This window comes from Ahaetulla prasina, chromosome 7 (genome assembly GCF_028640845.1).
Source record: "Ahaetulla prasina isolate Xishuangbanna chromosome 7, ASM2864084v1, whole genome shotgun sequence".
NCBI lineage: Eukaryota > Metazoa > Chordata > Lepidosauria > Squamata > Colubridae > Ahaetulla > Ahaetulla prasina.
In genome coordinates, this window is record NC_080545.1 from 56,332,137 (window position 1) to 56,353,773 (window position 21,637).

A 21,637-nucleotide genomic window follows, 5' to 3' on the forward strand; every position below is an offset into this window, starting at 1 on the left:
AAGCCCCCCACAACTTCTGAAGGTAAACTGTTCCACTGGTTAATTGTCCTCACTATTAGGAAATTTCTCCTTCATTCCAGGTTGCTTCTCTCCTTGATTAGCTTCCATCCATTGTTCCTTGTCCTTCCATCTGGTGCTTTGGAAAATAAGTTGACCCTCTTTTGTTTGTGGCAGCCCCTCAAATGCTGGAATACTGCTATCGGGTCACCCCTAGTCCTTTCAAATTTCTAGCAGCAGCAGCAGCAACAGCAGCTGTTTTCCATGCTGGCCTGGCAGCGCTCTCATTTTTTTTGCTGGCTTCCCCAAGGCACTTCCTTCGAAGGCGGCCAGAGAAGTTTCTCGGGCGATTTCGGAGTGGCGCTGTCTTGCCGGCTCAACCAAGGCTTTGGGAAAGCGTGCGAAAAGCTCAGCGGCCGCCACCCTCACATTGCCGCCCTCAGTTCATCGGTCCCTTTGTCTTCCTCCTCCCGTTTATCCGAGCCGAAGCTAAATCTTCAGGTCCACACGGCGTGGCTGGGGCGGGGGAGGCGGGGAGGGGGCAGGACTCTTCTGGGCTGGGAAGAAGCCGGCCCGAAATGTGAGTCGGTTGCGGTCGACAAGGGGCTCTTCCCAGCCGCTCCCCCTCCCCTTGGCCGGCATCCCCTCCGTTGTGGGCCGAGGCTTGAAGAGGGGAGGGGGGGAAGGGGCCAGCAGGCTGGGTGGAGCCAGCGGAGGCTGCGCGCAGGGAGGGTTCCGCAAGAAGCCCCTGCTGAGCTTCAAGATATAAAAAGCGCCGTCGGGGCGCCTCCGTCGCGGCAGCTGAGCGGGCAGCAGCTGGGTCGAGCGCGGCTCCGTCGAGGATTATGGAATTCCTGAGCGACAAATTCGGCCTCAAGAGCCCCCCGGCGGCGGCGGGCAAAAGCGGCGATTTCTACCTGGCCCCCGGAGCCCCTTTGGAGCACGTCATGGAAGCGCTGGACGGCGGCGAAGCCTTCTACGCCAAAGGCGGAGGCAAATGCGTGGGTCAGGCTGCCTACGCTCCTCACGGCCGGCTGGAGAGGACTTCCCCGGCTAGGGACGGCTCCGGTAAGTAAGGCAACGCGGGGTGGGAAACGGGACGGTTGAGGATGGCAGTCACGAAACCCGGGCCGGGGTCCTGCTTCCCGAAGAAGAGCCGCGCCAATGGAGCCCAGCTCGACTTTGGGAACGGGGAAACGGGAAGTATGTGTGTGTGATCTTTGTCAATTCTTTTCCCTCCCCTAAGTACACAAACAGTAGGGCTCCGGCCAGCAAATTTAACTTCTGATTTATACACTGGGGTTTGCATAACATCCCTGAACCGGAAATCATCAGGAGAGTTGAGAGAGCACAACAGGCCAGGCAAAAATGCGGCTGGCTAGTTTCTGGTTGGTGCTGAAATTGGCACTTTGGGGGCTCAATCCACCTAAAAATTTTCCGATGTCTTTAGATTTCGGTTCGCTTTAGGAGCCCTAGGGAAGAAGAGGTGGGGAGCGGGGTGGCGGATGTCTGACGGGCCTTACCACAGATTCGCATTATTTATGGGCAACGGGATAGGGGACAGAGAACCTCCAAAATTTTTGAAATCAACAGTGACTTCGGAGAAAAGCAATATATATATATACATACATACATACATACATACATACATACATACATACATACATACATATATATATATATATATATATATATATATATATATATATATATATATATATATATACACACATACATACATATACATATACATATACATATACATATACAACTGGCTGCTATAATTGTGAATTAAAGAAAATCCGCGCGCTTTAAAACTCGAGAAAATGTATCGCGTATACTTCTCCGTCTGCCGTTTCATTTTAAAGTAGTTGACAATTTCTGGTCCATCCTTGCAGTTATGTTCTGGGCACACTGGTTACACATACACATACATTACACACGCACACACAACGCACACAACGCACGCAGTCTTCCCTCAGGCAGAAGGTCTGGAAAGCGCCCGGGAATATTTGAACGTCTCGACTGTTTCCAGACGAATTTCCAAATGCCCTTTCTTTAGGATCCTCTGGGAAGAACGTACTTTAGGAAATCCTTGGAAAACGTGGAGGCTGTTTTAAATTAAACATACACAGACTCACATAACTTGGTCCAAACGGTCTAAATTCTGCCCTGGTAGGTTTTCTGGATTCATCTACTCCTCGATCTTACACGGAAGAAAGAAACAACCGTTTCTGTTTTGTAAACCTCAACATCTCATCTTCCTCTTTCTTAGCAAAACGAAAGTGAATCCACAAAGGCTCGGCAGGCAGAATCCGGGATGCTAAACTTAAAATTATTGATCGGGCGAGGGCGGGGTGCGGGGAAGGAGGGAAGGATGGCAGAAAGAAGCAGTTGTTTGGGGGGGGGGTAGTCAACTGACGCCCCGAAACTTCTTTTTACTTTTGACACCGGTGTAGCAGCAACTTTTCATTTTATTCCTTTTTTTCAGCCAACCGCCAGGCCGCTGTGATCTGAATCGTAGATAAGTCAGCTCGACTTTTACGATTGGATATATGAATGGAGATCCCAGCGCAATTTTAAGAGCACAATTTTAATTTTATTTTTTTAGATGGAGAGAGAATAAGACTACTCGATGGATAACTTATTAGGCAGAAAGAAACAAAGCGGTGACTGAACCACAGCTTAATTATGGTTTGGGGGAACATTGTTCTGCTGTTGAGTTTCTTTTTGCATATGGTCAACTGGCCAGTCGCTCTGAATCTATTTTCGAATAGCTTCCTTCCTTCCTCCCTCTCTTTTAACTACCGGTAGCGTACAAAAGGCATCACTCGAACCAACTCTGCATTTATAGAGGCATCGGTCAACACGATTACATTGAATTATTATTTTTTCATTGATTTGTTTTTAAAAAAATCTTTGCTGCTTCACAGATAGATTCGACTCCATATTTCTCCTCTACTTACTTTCTTTAGGAAATAGTTTCTTTATATTTTATTTCGTGTGCTTCCTAAGATAAATTAAATGAAGGGGAAAATAAACGGTTGCGTAGTTAAGTAGTGGTCCTGCTACTTCCTTCCTCTTTCTCTCCCAAACCAGCAGCTGACCTTTCGGTTAATGTTATGTTGCCCGGAAGCGCTGCGTAGCTTCGTTGCTCTGCCTACTTGCTGGAAGTTGAAGAAACAGTCCAGCAAAATGAAATGTTGGAAACCAGAAACCTGCCAGGATTTACAACTATCAAAAGGGTCAGGTTCCTCTTAGCCTATTCCCTCTCTTTCACCCAGGAGCAGTAACGGTGGCAGAAGCAATTACTACTACGGTAGTAATAGTAGTAGCAGCAAGCAGATTCTTGCAGAAATGAAGTCCTTGGTTTGCCAATAGATGCTCATATTTAGCGAGTGAAAAGTAAGAATTCAATGGGCTTCAATGGGCTCCCGAAGCAATTGTGCATTGCACGGAAGGCTTTCGTGGCAGTCAGGCGCGCCTATTAACACTTTTCCAGCCTGGGAAGTCATTGGAACTTGGCCGACTGCTTGCGTGAATCATCTTGCCTTTGCGAAGCTTTTTGTCCTTACAATGTTTGCTTTCATCCAAAAAAGCTTGGCTACCACACACACAGTCACACACTTCATCACTTCTAACTGATAAGGGGATGTTGGAATTAGCCTGTTTCTGAGATTTATACACATCTTCCACTAAATCCAACTATTTCACAGTAGCTTCAGGGTCATCCCAAACTCCGTAACAAAAATAGCAGCAAAGCATACCTTACTCTTCCTAACCTGCAGATTTGCCTTCTAAACCTGGAAGCGTTTTTCCCACTTACTCTCCCACTTTCACCTCTTATCTATCTCCGGCTATAAACCTGACAAACCAAGTCAAGGAGAAATGCTTTGTTACCTAGTCCTTCAGTTTAAGTGGATTGGAGTTCCTTTAGTCATGTAATTAGTGCAAAAACTCATCACTCAACAAAACAAACAGTCCGAGGCTGACCTAAAACATCTAGTAACCCCCCCCCCCCCGCTTTCTGGGATTAGTTAGCATTTCTGTTCTTTAAATGCTATATTTATTTTCTTGTTTGCAATGTGTTCTTTGCCACATAATTCACAACAGAAAGATGATTTGCTCTCTAATTTTAGACTCAGCCAACTGGTTACAGGCGCTGTATTTGTAATTTTTTAAAAAGAATATAGAATGAAAAATGCGACCTTTTTATAGCTGAACAGAAACAAACACCCAATTTCTAACTGATAATCTATTCTAAGCAAAGGGGTTTATAAAGACTTTGAATCTGTGAAAAGTTTCTTAGAAATTTTGCAATTAAAACAGCACAGGGAGGTATTTAATGCATTATGGTGAGAGACATTTACATCCCAACCATGTCAAATAAAGCATCTATGTTCAATGATTATTATTTTCTGGTAAATTTAACTTTGAATCGTTTCCCTTTTTATTAGAATTAAGAATTTATCCTTCCATTTGTAATGTTCTCAGTGTTCAGTGTGCTAAGAAAAAGGTTCAAATGATTTCAAAAAGACTCACTTCTCAGCACACACTCACACATCCCCAAATACATACGGACAAATGCAGGAAATATCTAAGGAATCTACCAATTTCATAAAAGTATTAATTAGTTTCCTATTTGTTAATGCCTAATATTTGACCAGTATTTATACATATTTAGTTATTGTTTGCATTCATAGAAGATGGCATCAAAGTTTTACCAGGAAAAAAAGTACATTGTTGGCAGAATTTAAATAATTGTTTCTCATCTCGCTTAAATTATTTAATTTTTATATATAGTTTTATTTTATGTGTGCAGCTCTCTCCCTCTCTCTCTCCCTCTCTCTCTCTCTCTCTCTCTCTCTCTCTCTCTCTGTGTGTGTGTGTGTGAGAGAGAGAGAGAGAGAGAAAGAGAGAGAAAGAAGAGCAACTCCAATCCTAATTTATTTTTATTTATTTGTCAAGTACATATTTAGATAATATATATAAATATAAGCATGAATTGAATACATAAAATGAATACAACTAAAAGGTAACATTAAGACAGGGGTGATAGGCACGCTGGTGCTCTTATGCACATCCCTTACAGACCTCTTAGGAATGAGGTGAGGTCAACAGTAGCCAGTCTAAGGTTAAAATTTTGGGGGTTTTGGGATGAGACCATAGAGTCAGGTAGTGTATTTCAGGCATTGACCACTCTGTTGCTGAAGTCGTATTTTCTGCAATCGAGTTTGGAGCGGTTCACTTTAAGTTTGTATCTACTGTGTGCTCGTGTATTGTTGTGGTTGAAGCTGAAGTAGTCATTGACAGGTAGGACATTGTAGCAGATAAGTAAATGCATAGATATATTTGATCAATAGAACTTTTCATTGAATTTGCTTGGAATCTCACCTAGGCAAAAGTATAAATTGTAAGCCATACCTAGTTAAAACCATATTCAATGAACAGACCAGTGCAGTAGAATTACTGGGAGGAACAGAGAACACTAAAAACAAATTCAAAATAGCAAGTTAAATTTCTTTCATTGTAATGCTTACTGTTATGGGTAGATGGAATGACTTTCCTCCTAAACTTGTGATTCCATCCCAACATGTAACATCAATTATCTTAGAAATATGACATTTTTAAGAGGGGATGTGGAATCATGGGAATTTGTTCAGAAGCTAAGTGGGAGCGGGGGAATACTTTAAGCTTTATCTTGGACAGTGAGTATTTCTGAGAAGATAAATAGTTCTTGTAGGACCAGTGCAAAATATAGGAAATAACCAGTTTGACTGAGTTATGATTTTAAAGAGCCCCCCCTCCCAGTTTGCAGTAATAAAGAAACTGATTGGAAGCAAAGCCACTCAACTAAGATCTAAGAACATTATTTTTTGTGAAATATTTCCATTTCTTACTAACCTTGACTCAGTATGTTGCATTCTTCGATGAATCCTTATAATATATGCACCCCTAATAATTTTCATTATTAAATAATTTGCAAAATAAAATACCTGAACATCATTCATCCAAAGGAAAGCATTTTAAAACTTTAGCTGATTTTTTCCTCAAATGGAATATGTTCAGATTATTTCTCTGCATATTCTCTGTTCAGCAATAAGTTTCATTATCCCCAATTGATCTTACTCCTAAGTAAATTTGGTTAGGATTATATTTGATAGTATTGCTCATCTACCTGAGAATAAACCCCTTTGACTACATTGTAAATGAAAAGTAGACATAGGCTTCGCAGTATAGCTGACCTTTCAGAGATATTTCATGGAGAATAAGCCCTAATGAAGAGAATAAGGCTTGTTCTAAATGAATAGACTTGATACAAAGTTAACTCCCCAGGAATACAAGATTTATTATTAAGAAGCTATGCCTAGTACTGTGCCATATGTTTGTACTATTACATTGATCTGATTTTCCATTCTAAGTATGCATCAATTTATCTTTAGTAGGAAAAGAAATAGCACTGGTGAAAAAAATGCATCTTATTTTGAAAAAAAAATCAGACAGATCTTGATGAGACTAAATTCAAAATCCACAATAATACTTTATCTCGTCCACTAATTTCTAGATACTCACATAAAAGGAAATCTGGGCATAACAACTACTCACCCACGAGTAGACCATGTACCTATAAACATTTCACACATTATTCTTACAAGCAATTTATGATTTTTCACATTTTTTGAATGATGCTAAACTTAACATGAATGCAGGCCAACCTCATTTATTTTTTTCTGCAGTGAATTTTGGGATTACGAAAGTTGAGAGTCAACCATTGCACTCTGAGATGGGCAGACCACTGGACACTTGCAGCAATCTCCGAATGTCTCCCGTGAAAGGGATTCCAGAGAAAAGAGAATTGGATGAACTTGGTGATAAGTGTGACAGCAATGTTTCCAGCAGTAAGAAGAGAAGACACCGGACCACTTTTACCAGTTTACAGCTGGAAGAACTGGAGAAAGTGTTCCAGAAGACACACTACCCCGATGTTTATGTCAGAGAGCAGTTGGCTCTGAGAACGGAACTCACTGAAGCTCGAGTTCAGGTAGGTGCCTCAATTCCATCCAAAACAGAACAACATAATCTACTCAGTCTTTCTCAAATGTGGCAACTTTAAAATGTGTGGCTTTGTGCTACCTGGGGAATTCTGGGAGTTGAAGTCCACAAATCTTAAAGTTGCCAAGTTTGAGAAACACTGAATTACTGAATTACTAAAAGAAACAGTTGAAGCAGTAGGATCCTGCAAAAACCAAGGTATAAATCAGTGGTTCCCAACCAGTGTGCCGCGGCACTAAGGGGTGCCGTGAGATCTTTTGAGGGTGCCGGGAACTTTTGAGCTACGGAGATTTTAAATATCTATTTCCTTATAAGGGTGCCGGGAACTTTTGAAAGGCTTTCCAAGGGTGCCTCAAACAAGAAAAGGTTGTGCCTCAAACAAGAAAAGGTTGGGAACCACTGGTATAAATTATCAGTCAGACAAAATAAAATAGGTTATTTAGAACGGATGCTGTGCCTTTACTATTTGCTAGCAAGGCATGCCATCTCGTTAACACCGAGTAACTTCCCTAGCTGCCATCCCCTCCCTCCCCAGTTTTTCACTTCGTGATCTCAAGAGTTTCTCTAATGGTCTTGGTAAGGTAAGGCAAGAAGGTTTTATATTCCATTCAACCAGAAATGGCAAAAGTTTAGTGTCTTGTTTTAGGACATCTGATATCATACTGGATTATGGACTGAGGACTTTTGGGTCCTCAGACCCAACCAGAGCTGTGACAGCCTAAAGCCCCGCTGCTAACAGCAATCACGAAAAAATGAGGAAAAGTACAGTATGATATCACTCTCAAGGTTCCGACTGATGAACCCAACCAATTCAGCACTCCAAGACTTGCAGCTTTCTCAAAGAATTGTTTTATTGAGTACATCATTTTATCATGGATGAAAACAATTCTTTGACAAAGTTGCAACCCTTGGAGTACTGAATTGGTTGGGTTCATTAGTTGGAACCTGGACAATCACAACTGGATCCTTGCTTTTTTTCTGTGCTTGCATCTCCGCATTGTAAGTCATGTGGGTTGCATCATGATGTCACAACACATGTTTTATCATATGCTCTGCTTTCCCTGGATCCCCCTATCTGTGGCAGCAAATGGTTCTGTTGGATAGCTTTAACTATGCTTCAATAAGGTGCCTTCCTTGCATAAGCTGCATTTTGGAGCTAAATTTTGTTAATGAGGGACATAGAACAGAAGAAGCCATGTTTTCAATAAAAATAATTACATAGTCCTATTCCTATGTAATTTATTCACATTAGGGACTCTGGGAATATAAAACTGATGTAAATATGGTAAAATTATTTTAACGTAATGATTAAGGAATGCCAAGTTGTGCAGGTAGTTAAAGGAATGTATCTGCATTCTGAAATTAGGAATAACCATATTCTATTCAGAAAAATGATAACTTGCTTAAACAATAATAAAAATAAAATAATAATAATAAAATGACTCTCTGTAGTGAATTGATTAGATTCATTATAGAGAGTCATTGTATTATTTTAATTTTTATTATTGTTGATCCTGAAATGTGTTTAAAGAGAAGAATAAAGAAAGAACATGTTATATTGAACAATGTCAAGAGTTTTAGCCCCTGGCATACTCACAGCAGTTGAGATCTTTTGAATACCACTATCATCACCCAACTGGCTCCTCCAGAGCAGAGAAATCTTGGACTTTGGCCCTGAAGTTCACACGTGACTCTTCTATGATCTGGAAATCTATATAATTCCAGGAACATTAGCTGGCTTTCTATTGAAGTGTAATGCGAAGATTTTATTGCATGCTCAATGAATCAATAGCATCATCAGTGACAGATTTTGAAAAGTACAGAATTCTGGATCTTCCACTAAAAACACCGGAATTCTGTTTATAGGATCTGCTGCATTAAACTGTCAAGATTAATGTAGCAAATGGTCAAGTAACAATGTTCTGCTAATTAGTATTCTTGTGCTTCTTCAAATGCAAGTGTAAGCTATCAGTTAAGGCTGTTTCAGATTATTGTATATATAATATCCTCCTCTTTATTATTATAAGCATGATTTTTATGATGTGTTAAGCATATACTTAAACATATATATGGTGAACAGCAAATGTATGGCATATTTGTATTTGGAAGTGCATGTACCTCACTTAGAACTACTAATGCATCTAGGTTGGGCCACTAGAAGCTTGAAAACCTCCTACATTTTGTGATGGTTTAGAAGAAATTAGGGTGTGTTTTGGAATTATTTCCTTATATATATTCTGTCCCAAACAGAACTTTTTTTTTTCTTCAGTTGATATCTTCCAGATGTCAGACTACAATTATCATTGCCATCCACCAGATTAGAGATTATGGGATTTATAATCTAATACATCTGAAAGGGTTGTTGCATTAATTGAGGCTGCATTAATTCATATATTCGGTCAAATCATGTAACACTTATGGGGTGCTAACAGAGACTTGTTGGATGTAGGTATTAATATAGATAGTCCTCGATTTACAACGGTTTGCTTAGTGACTGTTCAAAGTTACCACAGTACCTTAAAAAGTGATTTATGACCATATTTCACACTTATGACTATTGCAGCATCTTCATGGTCACATGATCAAAATTTAGATGCTTAGCAATTGACTCATATTTATGATGGCTGCAGTGTCCTGGGGTCATGTGATCGCCTTTTGTGACTTTATGATAAGCAAAGTCAAATTTTGAGCTCAGTTGTGGTCGTAAATCAAGAACTATCTATATTGCAATCCTAAATGTATTTTCTTATGAATTAAATATCTCTGATACAAACTCATAAAAAATCCTGCTAAGTGAAGCAAATTCCATTTAATGCAATAGGTTTAAAATGGTAAAGTCGTTAGTACACTGGAAATAGCTGATAATGGCTATATCAACAAATCCAAAATTATACCTTAAACTATAGAGAACTCCTATAAAGAAATACGGTACCTTGGATCCAGACTTAATCATGCTTTAAAAAAACTACTGAATTTAATCCTTCCTGTTTCAATAAGGTTAACCATAAATTCACTTAAATCTGGAGTATTGGAGTAATTGCACTAATCTGAATTAATCTATTCTAAATATCATTAAGACTATATATTCTGCAGTGATTGGAGAGGGATGGGTATTTGTCTTTTACAGAACGCCTTTATTTATTTATTTGTATCCGGTCTTTATTATTTTTATAAATAATGCAAGGGAGTGAACATACATAACACTTCCGCCCCTCCTATTTTTCCTACAACAACAACCCTGTGAGGTGGGTTCAGCTATGAGAGGATGACTGGCACAAATTCACTCAGATGGCTTTTATTCCTTAGGTAGGTTTAAAATTCACAGTCTTCTGGCTGTATAATTAAATACTGACTTATTTAAGCAAGCTAAAACTATACTTTTTTAATCTTACTAAATCCAGAATATTTAGCAGTTACTTAACATCCAAAGTGTCCTATTTCTCAAATTTAAAAAACAATAGTGTTAATAACAAATATTTTTGAAAACTGTGTATCCAATTCAAAATTTGCTGGACACAATTTTCAGCATTACAGATTATGGTTTTGGTTTTGCATTCGAAGCAACTGCTGTGTCAAGGTACCGTTCTGGTTAACATCGTATCTTACTATTTGAAGGAATAGCAAGGTTTGGTCTAATTCAGCAGGCAGCTTGCTTAGGTTTTGCTAAGGCTTCTCAAGTCATTATGGACAGATAAAAGAGTGGCAGAGCCAGAGAGAGAGAGAGAGAGATGTTATGGCTTGTATATATTATATTCTCTCCTTGGAACAAAATTGCTGGTTTCGTTTTTTTTTTCCTTGAGAATGTTTATTCTACTCTTTGTGTACATAGAGATTTCCGTGCTATTGAAGTAAATGCCCTAGATTTTTGCATCTCTGATCAGTCTACTGAAAAAGGCCAATGTAAGAAAACGGGGATCATAATTCCACTGAGCGGCAACAGTATTCCATCATAATATTAAGCAATTTTCAAAGGCTTTACATCATTAGAGACCGGCATCTGGTTAGGCAGGGATAACAAGCAGCAGATTGTTGCTTCATTTTATATAGGCAATGGTTACTTTATCTTTGCCAAGAGTCGGTTTTGAGTAAATCGATATAAACAGAAACATTTTGGGGGAGTGTCAGGGTTAAAAAATGTGGGTTTCTTCCCCCATGAGTTCCTTCCTAAAATTCAAGCAAATTGTTTGATTTAAATTAACCAAACGATTGGCTGAATGTATGCAATGCACATCGCATTTTGCTAGTATTCCATCACGATCCAATTTAAGTTTCATCCTGCTTACATGCCGAAAGAGCCTGCCTGAATCTAATTTATTGAAGTGAATTTCTTTTTCTGTTGCATGTCAGAGAAGTAACTGGCACCCAGCCTAAGGAGATGGTCAAGACATTTACAGCAACAGGGGCCTAAATATTAAATATTATGGATTATTTGCTCTTAGTGCAGACACAAAAGAGAGGAAAAAAATGTTTCCCAGAGCCTTCATACAGCACAATTGTCAACAAAAAAAAAATATTTCCTGCAATTGATTATGCAGTTGGGTAAATTTTATTATTAGTGGTGGCTATATATATATGGTCATAACATGTTTATTAGCCGTGTTTCTCTTTTCAATGGTTTCAGGGCACTTTTCAAAATTGTTCTATTAAATTTGCAAGAGAGTCTGTGGAAAATTAATTCTCATGCTGGTTTTTCAGCATGGCAGTCACCTTATTCAGTGAAAGTAATTTCAAATGGTTTAGTTGTTTCTTAATTGGCTAATCTTTAACTGCCCTGAAGGAATGTTCTATTTGCAGCATATCTGTTATTATATAATGCTAACTATGAATGTAGTGGAATATTGGTAACACTAGAATATATTCAGTCATTCAGTTGAAAAGGAACAAATATGAAATAAATTATTTGTGCAATTTGCCATGCATCTTGCAACAATAACTTCGGAAGGTCACATGCAGCTACTAGTTTTCATGAAATTTCTGTCCTGTCATGACTTGGGTATAGCAGCTCCAATAAAACAACTATTCCAGCTTATATTTCTTTGAGAACTGCAGATAAGCCTTTGTACTGATACTGGAGAACACAAAAGTAGCAAACCTTAAGAACATAAATTCCATCTGCTTCTTATCAGCTAGTTACAATATGCTTGATGTGGGGGAGTGGTTAGACTGCCTTTAGAAACTTCAGTTGGTTCAAAAAAAATACTATGCTTCTTTTATTTATTTAGTGTAGCTGAATAACTAACTGGATCAGCAAGTTTTTAGAATCAGGATGGAAGAAGGGAAAAATTGAGATTGCATAAAATATAGCAAAGACATTGTATTCTGTCCAATTTTTTTGGCCAATTGTTTTTCTTCAATATGATTTTTTTAATTTAAGTTTCCTATTTTTGTTTCCCAGCTTTTCTCTACTTCTTAACTGTTGATATTCTTACTAATATTGGGCTGTTTTTTTATTTTAAAAAGTAAAAATAAAACAAAACAGAATTATATGAAAATGGCCAAGGTGAGGATTGAATTGCAAAACATACCACCATTCTTTGCAAGCCAGTACTTAATTCCAGAAAGCTAACTAATTCAAACCAGAGACAAGAATTTGTCCAAGGTACTAAATAAAAGTAAGAGTAAGGATTATGTCCCAGATCCAAAATTGCAGTGTGTCCCCCACCTCCAAAGAACATCAGAATACCCATGTCACAATAAGTAAACTGGAAAATAGAGAAACACATATATTCAAAGATGCATAGAAAGACACCCCAGATTAAAACCCACATGCAATCAAAACAAAGTCAATAAAAAGAAGGAAAGCAGCCTACATTGCATACATGACCCGCAGGTCAAAAATGTAAACATGGTAAAAGAAACAATAGAAAAGGTACATCTCTGTGAAAGAAAATAAATAGGCATGTCTTGGGCATGGACAAGGACTTCTCATTCCCTTAAAACTTCCTCTAGTTTCTTTGGATGTTCTCTGCCATTGCCATTTTGTACCACAGCCTGCCATTATTGTTTCAGATGAGATTGCATAAATAAAGAAGATAGTAGGATCAGGAATTTTTATCCAACAGCTTGCCAGGTTTCAATTACTATTGTGAGGGGGTAAGAGAAAGAGAAAGAAAGAGACTGAGCAGAAGAGATTTCTAATGCCACTGAGATGAACATAATCTACTCTTAGTAATTCCAATGTTATATTTCATTCAATGTTTATTTTAATATAAAATGTACACTTCAAACACCTTTTATAGCTTACTCTGAAGCAAAGCGAAGAGAGAGAGAACAAAATAACAACAACACAAAACCACAGAAGAAAAACCTTCTATACACAAAATCCACCCGTCTTCTATAATTTTGTAAACAACAAACTTAAAGACTTGAGATCCATCCCAGTCCCCCCCTAAAAGGACCAAACAACAACAAAGACTCTATTGACAAAACTGTTAAAGCCAATCTCTTTACCATGTTCTTCAGCTCAGTATTTGTAAACAGCAACAACACATACCCAATATTTCCCAGTCATAATACAGACAATTACAACGATTACAATGATCTTTTACATATCGATTTTACAGAAGACAATGTTGAAAAAGCACTATGTAATCTAAAACCATCTCTATCTATTGGACCCGATGGACTATGTGTATACGTCTTAAAAAAACTTTCCACTGCAAGCACAGAACCTCTAGGCATAATTTTTGAAAAATCTTTCAGTACCAGCTCCTTGTCCTACCAATGGTCGCAATACACGGTCATCCCTATCTTCAAAAAGGGAGACCCTAGCCTAATTGAAAATTATAGACCAATTTCTTTATGTTGCATCACCTGCAAAGTCATGCAATCAGTCATTAACCAATCTATTACATTTCACCTGGAGACAAACAACCTACTCTCTAACAAACAATTTGGTTTCAGAAAAAAATTATCCTGTAATCTACAACTACTACATTGCAAAAACATATGGACTACACATCTTGATCAGGGCAAAGCAAAAGACGCAATTTACATAGACTTCTGTAAGGCTTTTGATTCAGTGGTACACAACAAATTACTTCTAAAACTAAAATCCTATGGCATTTCTGGACTCCTATATGAATGGATAGCTGCCTTCCTATCAAACAGACAACAAGTGGTCAAAATAGGAAGCGCTCTATCAAATCCTGTACCTGTTAATAGTGGTGTTCCCCAAGGCAGTGTTTTAGGTCCAACACTCTTCATACTTTACATAAATGACATTTATGATCATATTAAAAGCAACTGTGTTCTCTTTGCTGATGATGTTAAACTATTCAACACCACCGACAATGCAATTACCCTTCAAAAAGATCTTGACTATGTGTCAGATTGGTCTAACAAGTGGCAACTTCAAATCTCAAATAACAAATGCTCTGTCTTGCGCATTGGCAAAAAAATAAATAAATCAAAACATAAAATACAAATTAGATGGACATGACCTTGTAGATGACCCTCACTCTGTCAAGGACCTTGGAGTATTCATTTCTAAAGATCTAAGTGCCAAAGCCCACTGTAACAACATTGCCAAAAAGGCATTAAGAGTTATTAACCTAATCTTGCATAGCTTCTTCTCTGGTAATGTTGTACTACTAACTAGAGCATACTAAACATTTGCTAGATCAATTCTCGAATACAGCTCATCTGTCTGGAACTTGCACTGCATATCGAACATAAATACAATTGAGAGTCCAGAGATACTTTATGAGAAGAGTCCTCCATTCCTCTACCTGCAATAAAATACTTTATGCCACCAGACTTCAAATCTTGGGCTTAGACAACTTAGAACTACGCCGACTTTGGTCTGACCTAAGTGTAGTACATAAAATTATCTGCCACAATGTCCTACCTGTCAATGACTACTTCAGCTTCAACCACAACAATACATGAGCAAATAATAGATACAAACTCAAGGTAAACCGCCCCAAACTCGATTGCAGAAAACATGACTTCAGTAACAGAGTGGTCAATGCCTGGAATGCGCTACCTGACTCTGTAGTTTCTTCCCCAAACCCCCAAAACTTTAACCTTAAACTGTCTACTGTTGACCTCACCCCATTCCTAAGACGTCAGTAAGGGGCATGCATAAGCGCACCAGCATGCCTACTGTCCCTGTCCTAATATTCCTTTTTTACTTACTCTTTTCATGTAATCAAATTATGTTATACTTTACCTGTTATCTTATACTGCATATGCTTGACAAATAAAATAAATAAATTAAGTGGCTTTCATCTTTACTCCATTTGAAGTGTCTTGTTCTGCTCTCTTTCTTTGCATTTTCCCTTTAAGGGATAGAATCTTCTTCTGTGTAACTTCATTTCTGGCTGCCTTTTGGTACACATGGCGTTTTGCTGTAAAGTTTGCTTTTACAAATGCCTTTTACTTATGGAACTATATTTAAATGATATATTTCAAAGCACAATTTTTTGATTGTGTTAATGTTTTAGACCAGGAGCAGACAATACTGGATCTTCTTCACCAGTGTGTTTATGGAGACTTGTTAGTGCCCCTGGGCTCCTTGACTTGCCTGACTTTATTTTTTTTAAAAAATAATAATATTTTAATTGTTTTAAAAATTGAAAGCTGGATAGTGTAAAATAGTCTCTGACATCATCTTTATTTTCAAGACTGCTTCTGGAGCCCTAAACCAGTCCACAAGTGTTCTTAAAGATGGTGGATGAAGACAGCCCTCAGATCTGTTTGGAAATATGTCTTCCTTTTACTTTTGGAGTTAGAAAGAGTGATAGGGAACAACTTCGCTAGTTTGCCTCTGGTAAACAGATATTGCATAACACACCACTTGTCCAAAAACATATCCTCTCTGTCCTTAGTGTAATCAGTGCTTCTCAAACTTTGCAAATTTAGGTTTTATGGACTTATCTTAAAATAGTCACTTCTGAAGAATACTGGTTTAAATGGTAATTGGTACTTTTGGTTTTCATGAATGAAGGCAAATATATGTGAGACAGGATAATGTTGCAGGATCAATCTGGGTCAGTCACTGAGGCCAGAGGTTTAGTCTTCTGACCTTTCAGACTTGTGCTGGAGCCCATCCTCAGGGAATTTCTCTCTCTACAAGAATATGTACTTTGGGCTATTCTATTCACAGTATTTATGTGGTCCCTGGTTGGGTGTGGCTTCTTATTGGTTAATTGGGATGCTGATGGCCAGCTAATAAGACATTAGTTTAGCTATTATTTCTTTGTGCTGCCAAGTCCTCATAAATACTAATACTAAATAAATAAATAGATGTGAAAATATTAACAGACCCCTAGCATCCTGGACACATATTGTTTCAACTCCTATCCTCAAAACAACACTATAGAGCAGGGGTCTCCAACCTTGGTCCCTTTAAGACTTGTGGACTTCAACTCCCAGAGTCCCTCAGCCAGCAAAGCTATAGAGCACTGCACACCAGAACAACTAGACACAAGAACAATTTTTTCCCTGAACGCCATCACTCTGCTAAACAAATAATTTCCTCAACACTGTCAAACTATTCACTAAGTCTGCATTACTATTGCTATTAATCTTCTCATTGTTCCTATTACCCATCTTCTCCCACTTATGACTGTATGACTGTAATTTGTTGCTGTATCCTTACAATTTATATTGATTGTTTCCTAGAATGATTTGATTGCTTATTTGTACCCTATGACTATCATTAAGTGTTGAACCTTATGATTTTTAACAAATGTATCTTTTTTTTCATGTACACTGAGAGCATATGCACCAAAAACAAATTCCTTTTGTGTCCAAAAACACTTGAAGAATTAATTCTTTCTTTCTTTCTTTCTTTCTTTCTTTCTTTCTTTCTTTCTTTCTATCTATCTATCTATCTATCTATCTATCTATCTATCTATCTATCTATCTATCTATCTATCTATCTATCATCTATCTAAATACTATACATACAATAGCCCAAAGCACACATTCTGATAGACAGAAGTTTCCTGAGGCTGGGCTCCAGCATGAGTCTCAAAGCTTGGATGACTAAACCTCTGGTCTAGGACTGACTCAGATTGGATCCTGCATTTTTTATTTTGCTTGCCATATTTAGCATATTTAAAATAAAAATGGCTGAAAATGGTAGAGGTCTAGTTACAAATGATTGTGCAGAACAAAATATTCTCAGATATTGGAAGTCTATTGGTTGTAGGGTCATATCCTTAAGGATATATTTGTATTTTGTATATTTGTATTTAATGAAAAGAATGACTAGGGTGGCATGATAGCAGTGTTCCAATATCTCAGGGGCTGCCATAAAGAAGAGACACCTATTCTCCAAAGCACCTGAGGGCAGGACAAGGAGCAATGGATAAAAACTAATCAAGGAGAGAAGCAACCTAGAACTAAGAAAAAATATCCTGACACTTAAAACAATTAATCAGTGGAACAACTTGCCTCCAGAAGTTGTGAATGCTCCAACACTGGAAGTTTTAAAGAAGAGGTTGGACAACCATTTTTCTGAAATGCTATAGGGTTTCCTGCCTAAGCAGAGGGTTGGAGTTCAAGGTCCCTCCCAACTCTGTTATTCTATACTACTATTTCTATTTTGCCAAAGCCTATGAAAGTTCCACACTCCACTTCTCCAGAGAACATATTATGGGAGCCTAATCATCAGGTCCTAAACATGACAAAATCTCTTTACATTGGCTTGATGAAAGGTGTAGGCAACAATATATAATGACTTAAAGTTAGGAAACTTTAGATATTCAGAATACATCATTGAACTATATTGCAATGAAGTGAATATTGAAAATAAAGTGAGTCACACATTTTTTTTTTGCTTTCCCATTTAATGTAAAAGTTATATGCATATAAAATATATACTCCCTTGAAACTTGAAATGGTAAAAGGGAAAGTAAAGATGAAGAAAAAGTTGAAAGTACGTACTATATATTGTAGTCTATCAAGTATGTAATAATGTCATATCTAAAAAATCACTGCACACAGTTTAATTAAAAACATTGTATTGTTAAAAATGCTAAGGATCATTTGATTAATAATGATGAAAAAGTGTGACATATTGTGAGAATTATGAAAATGCGGGGCCTTTGGTTGCTCCCTGAGCTTGAAGATTTTCTTGCAGATGTTTCATTACCAAACTAGGTAATATCATCAGTGCATCAGAAAAATGTGTCACAGAGACACAAAGTGAGCAAATGCTATTAGAAAAACAGTGTCAATAGACTTGTTCGATGCAGCGTTTTCACAAACCTTCAATTTGTACAAAAAGCGGTATCTGTGAAATGCAACAAAGCAAAATGCAATAAAATAAGAGATGTCTTCATTGCTGTGAGACAATTTCTAAAACATGAGTTCAAGAGATTCATGGGGTCGTAAGATGATGATAAGTCTTTCAAATATCCTGTTGTATCAAGAATGCATGGTGGAAGAGAGATGCATCATATGCTATTTCAGAAAATGACACTTGAATTGAGGTATGGAGTAGGGAATTGTCATCGTAGCATATGCCTACATTCTATCAAACATTCAAGTAGATAATGTTTGTAATGGAAACCCTTCCTGTCTGAGCTCCAGCCTGATTTTTTGAAAAGGACTTTTGAAATTATCCTGAGGGTGGCATGATATTAAACTAAAAGCTGCATGAAACCCAAAACTCATTGGCGGTCAAAACTTTAGTCTGTAAAAAGGAGTTTTACGGATTTGGGCTTGGACCATAGTTTAGCCATCCTTGTTCTTTCTTATTCTGACTCCATAAAAGGAAATAGGCAGGACCAGAAGAAAACATTTCTTTTAAACCAAATTGATTAAACATAGTTGATATGATTATACGCCAATGAATTTAATATGACCCACTTGTCACATTAAGCATATTGAGTATTATGAATTACCATTTTTATTGCTTGTAGCAAAAGCAATAGATAAGCAATCACACAGGAGTAAAACAATGCTTTATAAACAATAAAGACCAAAGACCAACATTTTTAAAAAAGTGAAAGTATATATCCCACACACATTTAAGAAAACAGCCCCTATCTGATTATAATCCTTATTTCAGAACACTTGCAATTTGTTCAAAGAGGGACCATGTAAGTTTATTACTGAAACAGCAACTTGGACAATTTGATAAGTGAAAAAGCTTCAATCAAAAACTGTCTACTATTGACCTCACCCCATTCCTAAGAGGCCTGTAAGGGGCATGCATAAGAGCACAAGCGTGCCTACCGTATTGTTTCCTTTCATTATATCCAATTAATATAGTTATTACATACTTATGCTTATATATATGCTTATATATTGTATAGTTATTTCATGCTTATGCTTATATATACTGTATGACAAAATAAATAAATAAAATAAAAAAAGCCAAAATGTTGAGTTCCAACTGCTATACTAAAATATTATCCTGTAACTATTCCGGTCTGATGCACAGAGAAAATTAGGTTAAATAATGCAAAGTATATTTAACCAGAAGTTTATTTATTTTTATTTTATTTATTGAATTTCTATGTCACCCATCTCGCTAACACAGCAGCTCTGGATAGCTTATCATATAATAAAAAGTCAAAAAATGCTAAAAATAATTAAAAGTAGGATTAAAAAGATTAAAAATTAAAAACCAAGTTGGTGGGCAGCCTGGGGGTGAGAAACGTCTCTATACCATTAGCTGCTCCCAGTATAGCAGGCTCCTATCAGGACCCCAGCTCAACGGCAGAACCATGTTTTTAGGCTCTTCTAGAAGGCCAAGGAATATGGGGGTAGATCTCACCTCAGATGTCAGAATATTCCAGAAGGTGGATGTCACAGCTGAAAAGTGTCTTTTCCTACACCCCACCAGCGAAAATTCTTTGGCTAATGGAATCTGAAGTAGACTTTTTCACTGGAATGAGTGGGTTGTGTTAATTCCATCAGGATAAGATGGTTCCTTAGATTCTCATATAGGAGTTTTAAAGGTGAGACCAATACTTGAATTGGATCTGGAAACAAAGTGGCCGTCAGTGGACATCACGTAACAGCACTGTCATATGTGCCACCCAAAGGGCTTCCAGAACTGTCTAAATTATGATTTCACAAATACAAGATTCAGAGTATTTTAAAAAATAATTTTAATCAATGATTGCTGAGGGCATTAACTGCAGTCCTAACACATGGGAAAATTAATGTATTAGTAAATGATTTTTATGGTCACCCAGTTTGCAAGTCAGTTAATTCTGTTATGATTTTTAAATGAGAAACATCATCTACTTGAAAGCAGTTAATTATTTCTATGTTTGTATTAAGTTATAATTATAAAAATGAACCCGCAAGTTGACTTTTCCTGTTAGTGATAGGGAAGAATCTACATTATGTGAAATTGATAGGAATCGGCCAATTCTCACTTTGGAATTGCCAGTTGCTTCTTTGCCATTCTGTACAGGTAGTCCTCAACTTATGGCCATTCATTTAAAAACTGTTCCAAGTTGCAATGGTGTTGAAAAAAGTAACATATAACTCACCCTAGAAGTTAGATTGTTGCATTATCCCCTGAAGGCAAGTGATTGCAATTTAAGCATGTGGCAATTGGCTTGTATTTATGATGGTTTCAGCAATTTATGGTCATGTGATCAGAATTAGCAACCTTTCCAGTTGGCTTCCAACAAGCAAAATCAATAGGGGAAGCCAGATTCATTCAATGACCACATGATTCACTCAACCACCATGAAGTTCGCTTTAGCTAAATGGGCAGCATAAACATGTAATCAAATCAATCAATCATTCACTTAATGATTGTGATAAAAATAGTCCTAAAACTGGGTCTGATCATTTCATTACTTGCTTAACAACTGCATTGGTTAGTGCCCTAAATTCTGGTTCCAATTGTACTTATTTTATTTATTTATTTTATTTTTCAAATTTATATACCGCCCTATCTCCCTAAGGACTCAGGGCGGTTGTACCTGTAGCAAATTGGGTGTACCTGTAGCAAATTCATATTGCTCACTTAGAGGGGAATTTTTGTCTTGTCAATAAATGTCTATAAATCATTTATAGACTTGTCCCAAAGGTGCTTTTTCAAGAGGCAACTGGACTTTCTGATTTTTCCTTGAAGACATTTTGCTTCTCATCCAAGAAGCATCTTTAGCTCTAGTCTTCAAAGAAAAAACAGAAAGTCCAGTTGCCTCTTGAAAAAGCACCTTTGGGACAACCATGACCTGAATGACTGAGAATCTCCATAGATATTTATAGACTTTTAAACTTATACCAAAGATCTGGCTTTGAATAGCTTGTTATTAATTTCTTTTACTGGCAATACACTTGAAAGTTTTCAGATCTAACTTTATAAGAGGGGGAAAAATCCTCTGCTCACACAAGAAGTAGAATTTTCGGACTTTATATTGTTAGTGAAAAAAGTAAGCTAAGTTTTGATACAAAAAACATATGAAAAAACCTAAATCAAAGTATGTTCATTTTTAATCTTAATATTTTATGTCCTTGGTCCTGGTTCCAATTTAATCCCAATTCAGTTGTCACATTGCAATTTTTACAGTTCATTCAGCATTTTTTTGGCCAGAACAATTTGGATCTCATTGTTGCTCTATTTAATATGGATTAAAAAAAATCCATAGCAGTCTTTAGGTCT

General features: G+C 37.4%; 1 protein-coding gene across 1 annotated transcript in view; it reads left to right on the top strand.

The window, feature by feature from the left end:
* Positions 1 to 616: 616 nt before the first annotated feature.
* The window catches only part of ALX1 (ALX homeobox 1), a 34,591-nt gene continuing 13,570 nt past the window's right edge, over positions 617 to 21,637 (top strand). The window contains exons 1-2 of the mRNA XM_058190956.1: positions 617 to 1,065; positions 6,735 to 7,039. Coding sequence (XP_058046939.1) covers positions 843 to 1,065; positions 6,735 to 7,039 — 528 coding nt within the window. The 5' untranslated portion in view covers positions 617 to 842. The remainder of the gene's footprint in view (positions 1,066 to 6,734; positions 7,040 to 21,637) is intronic.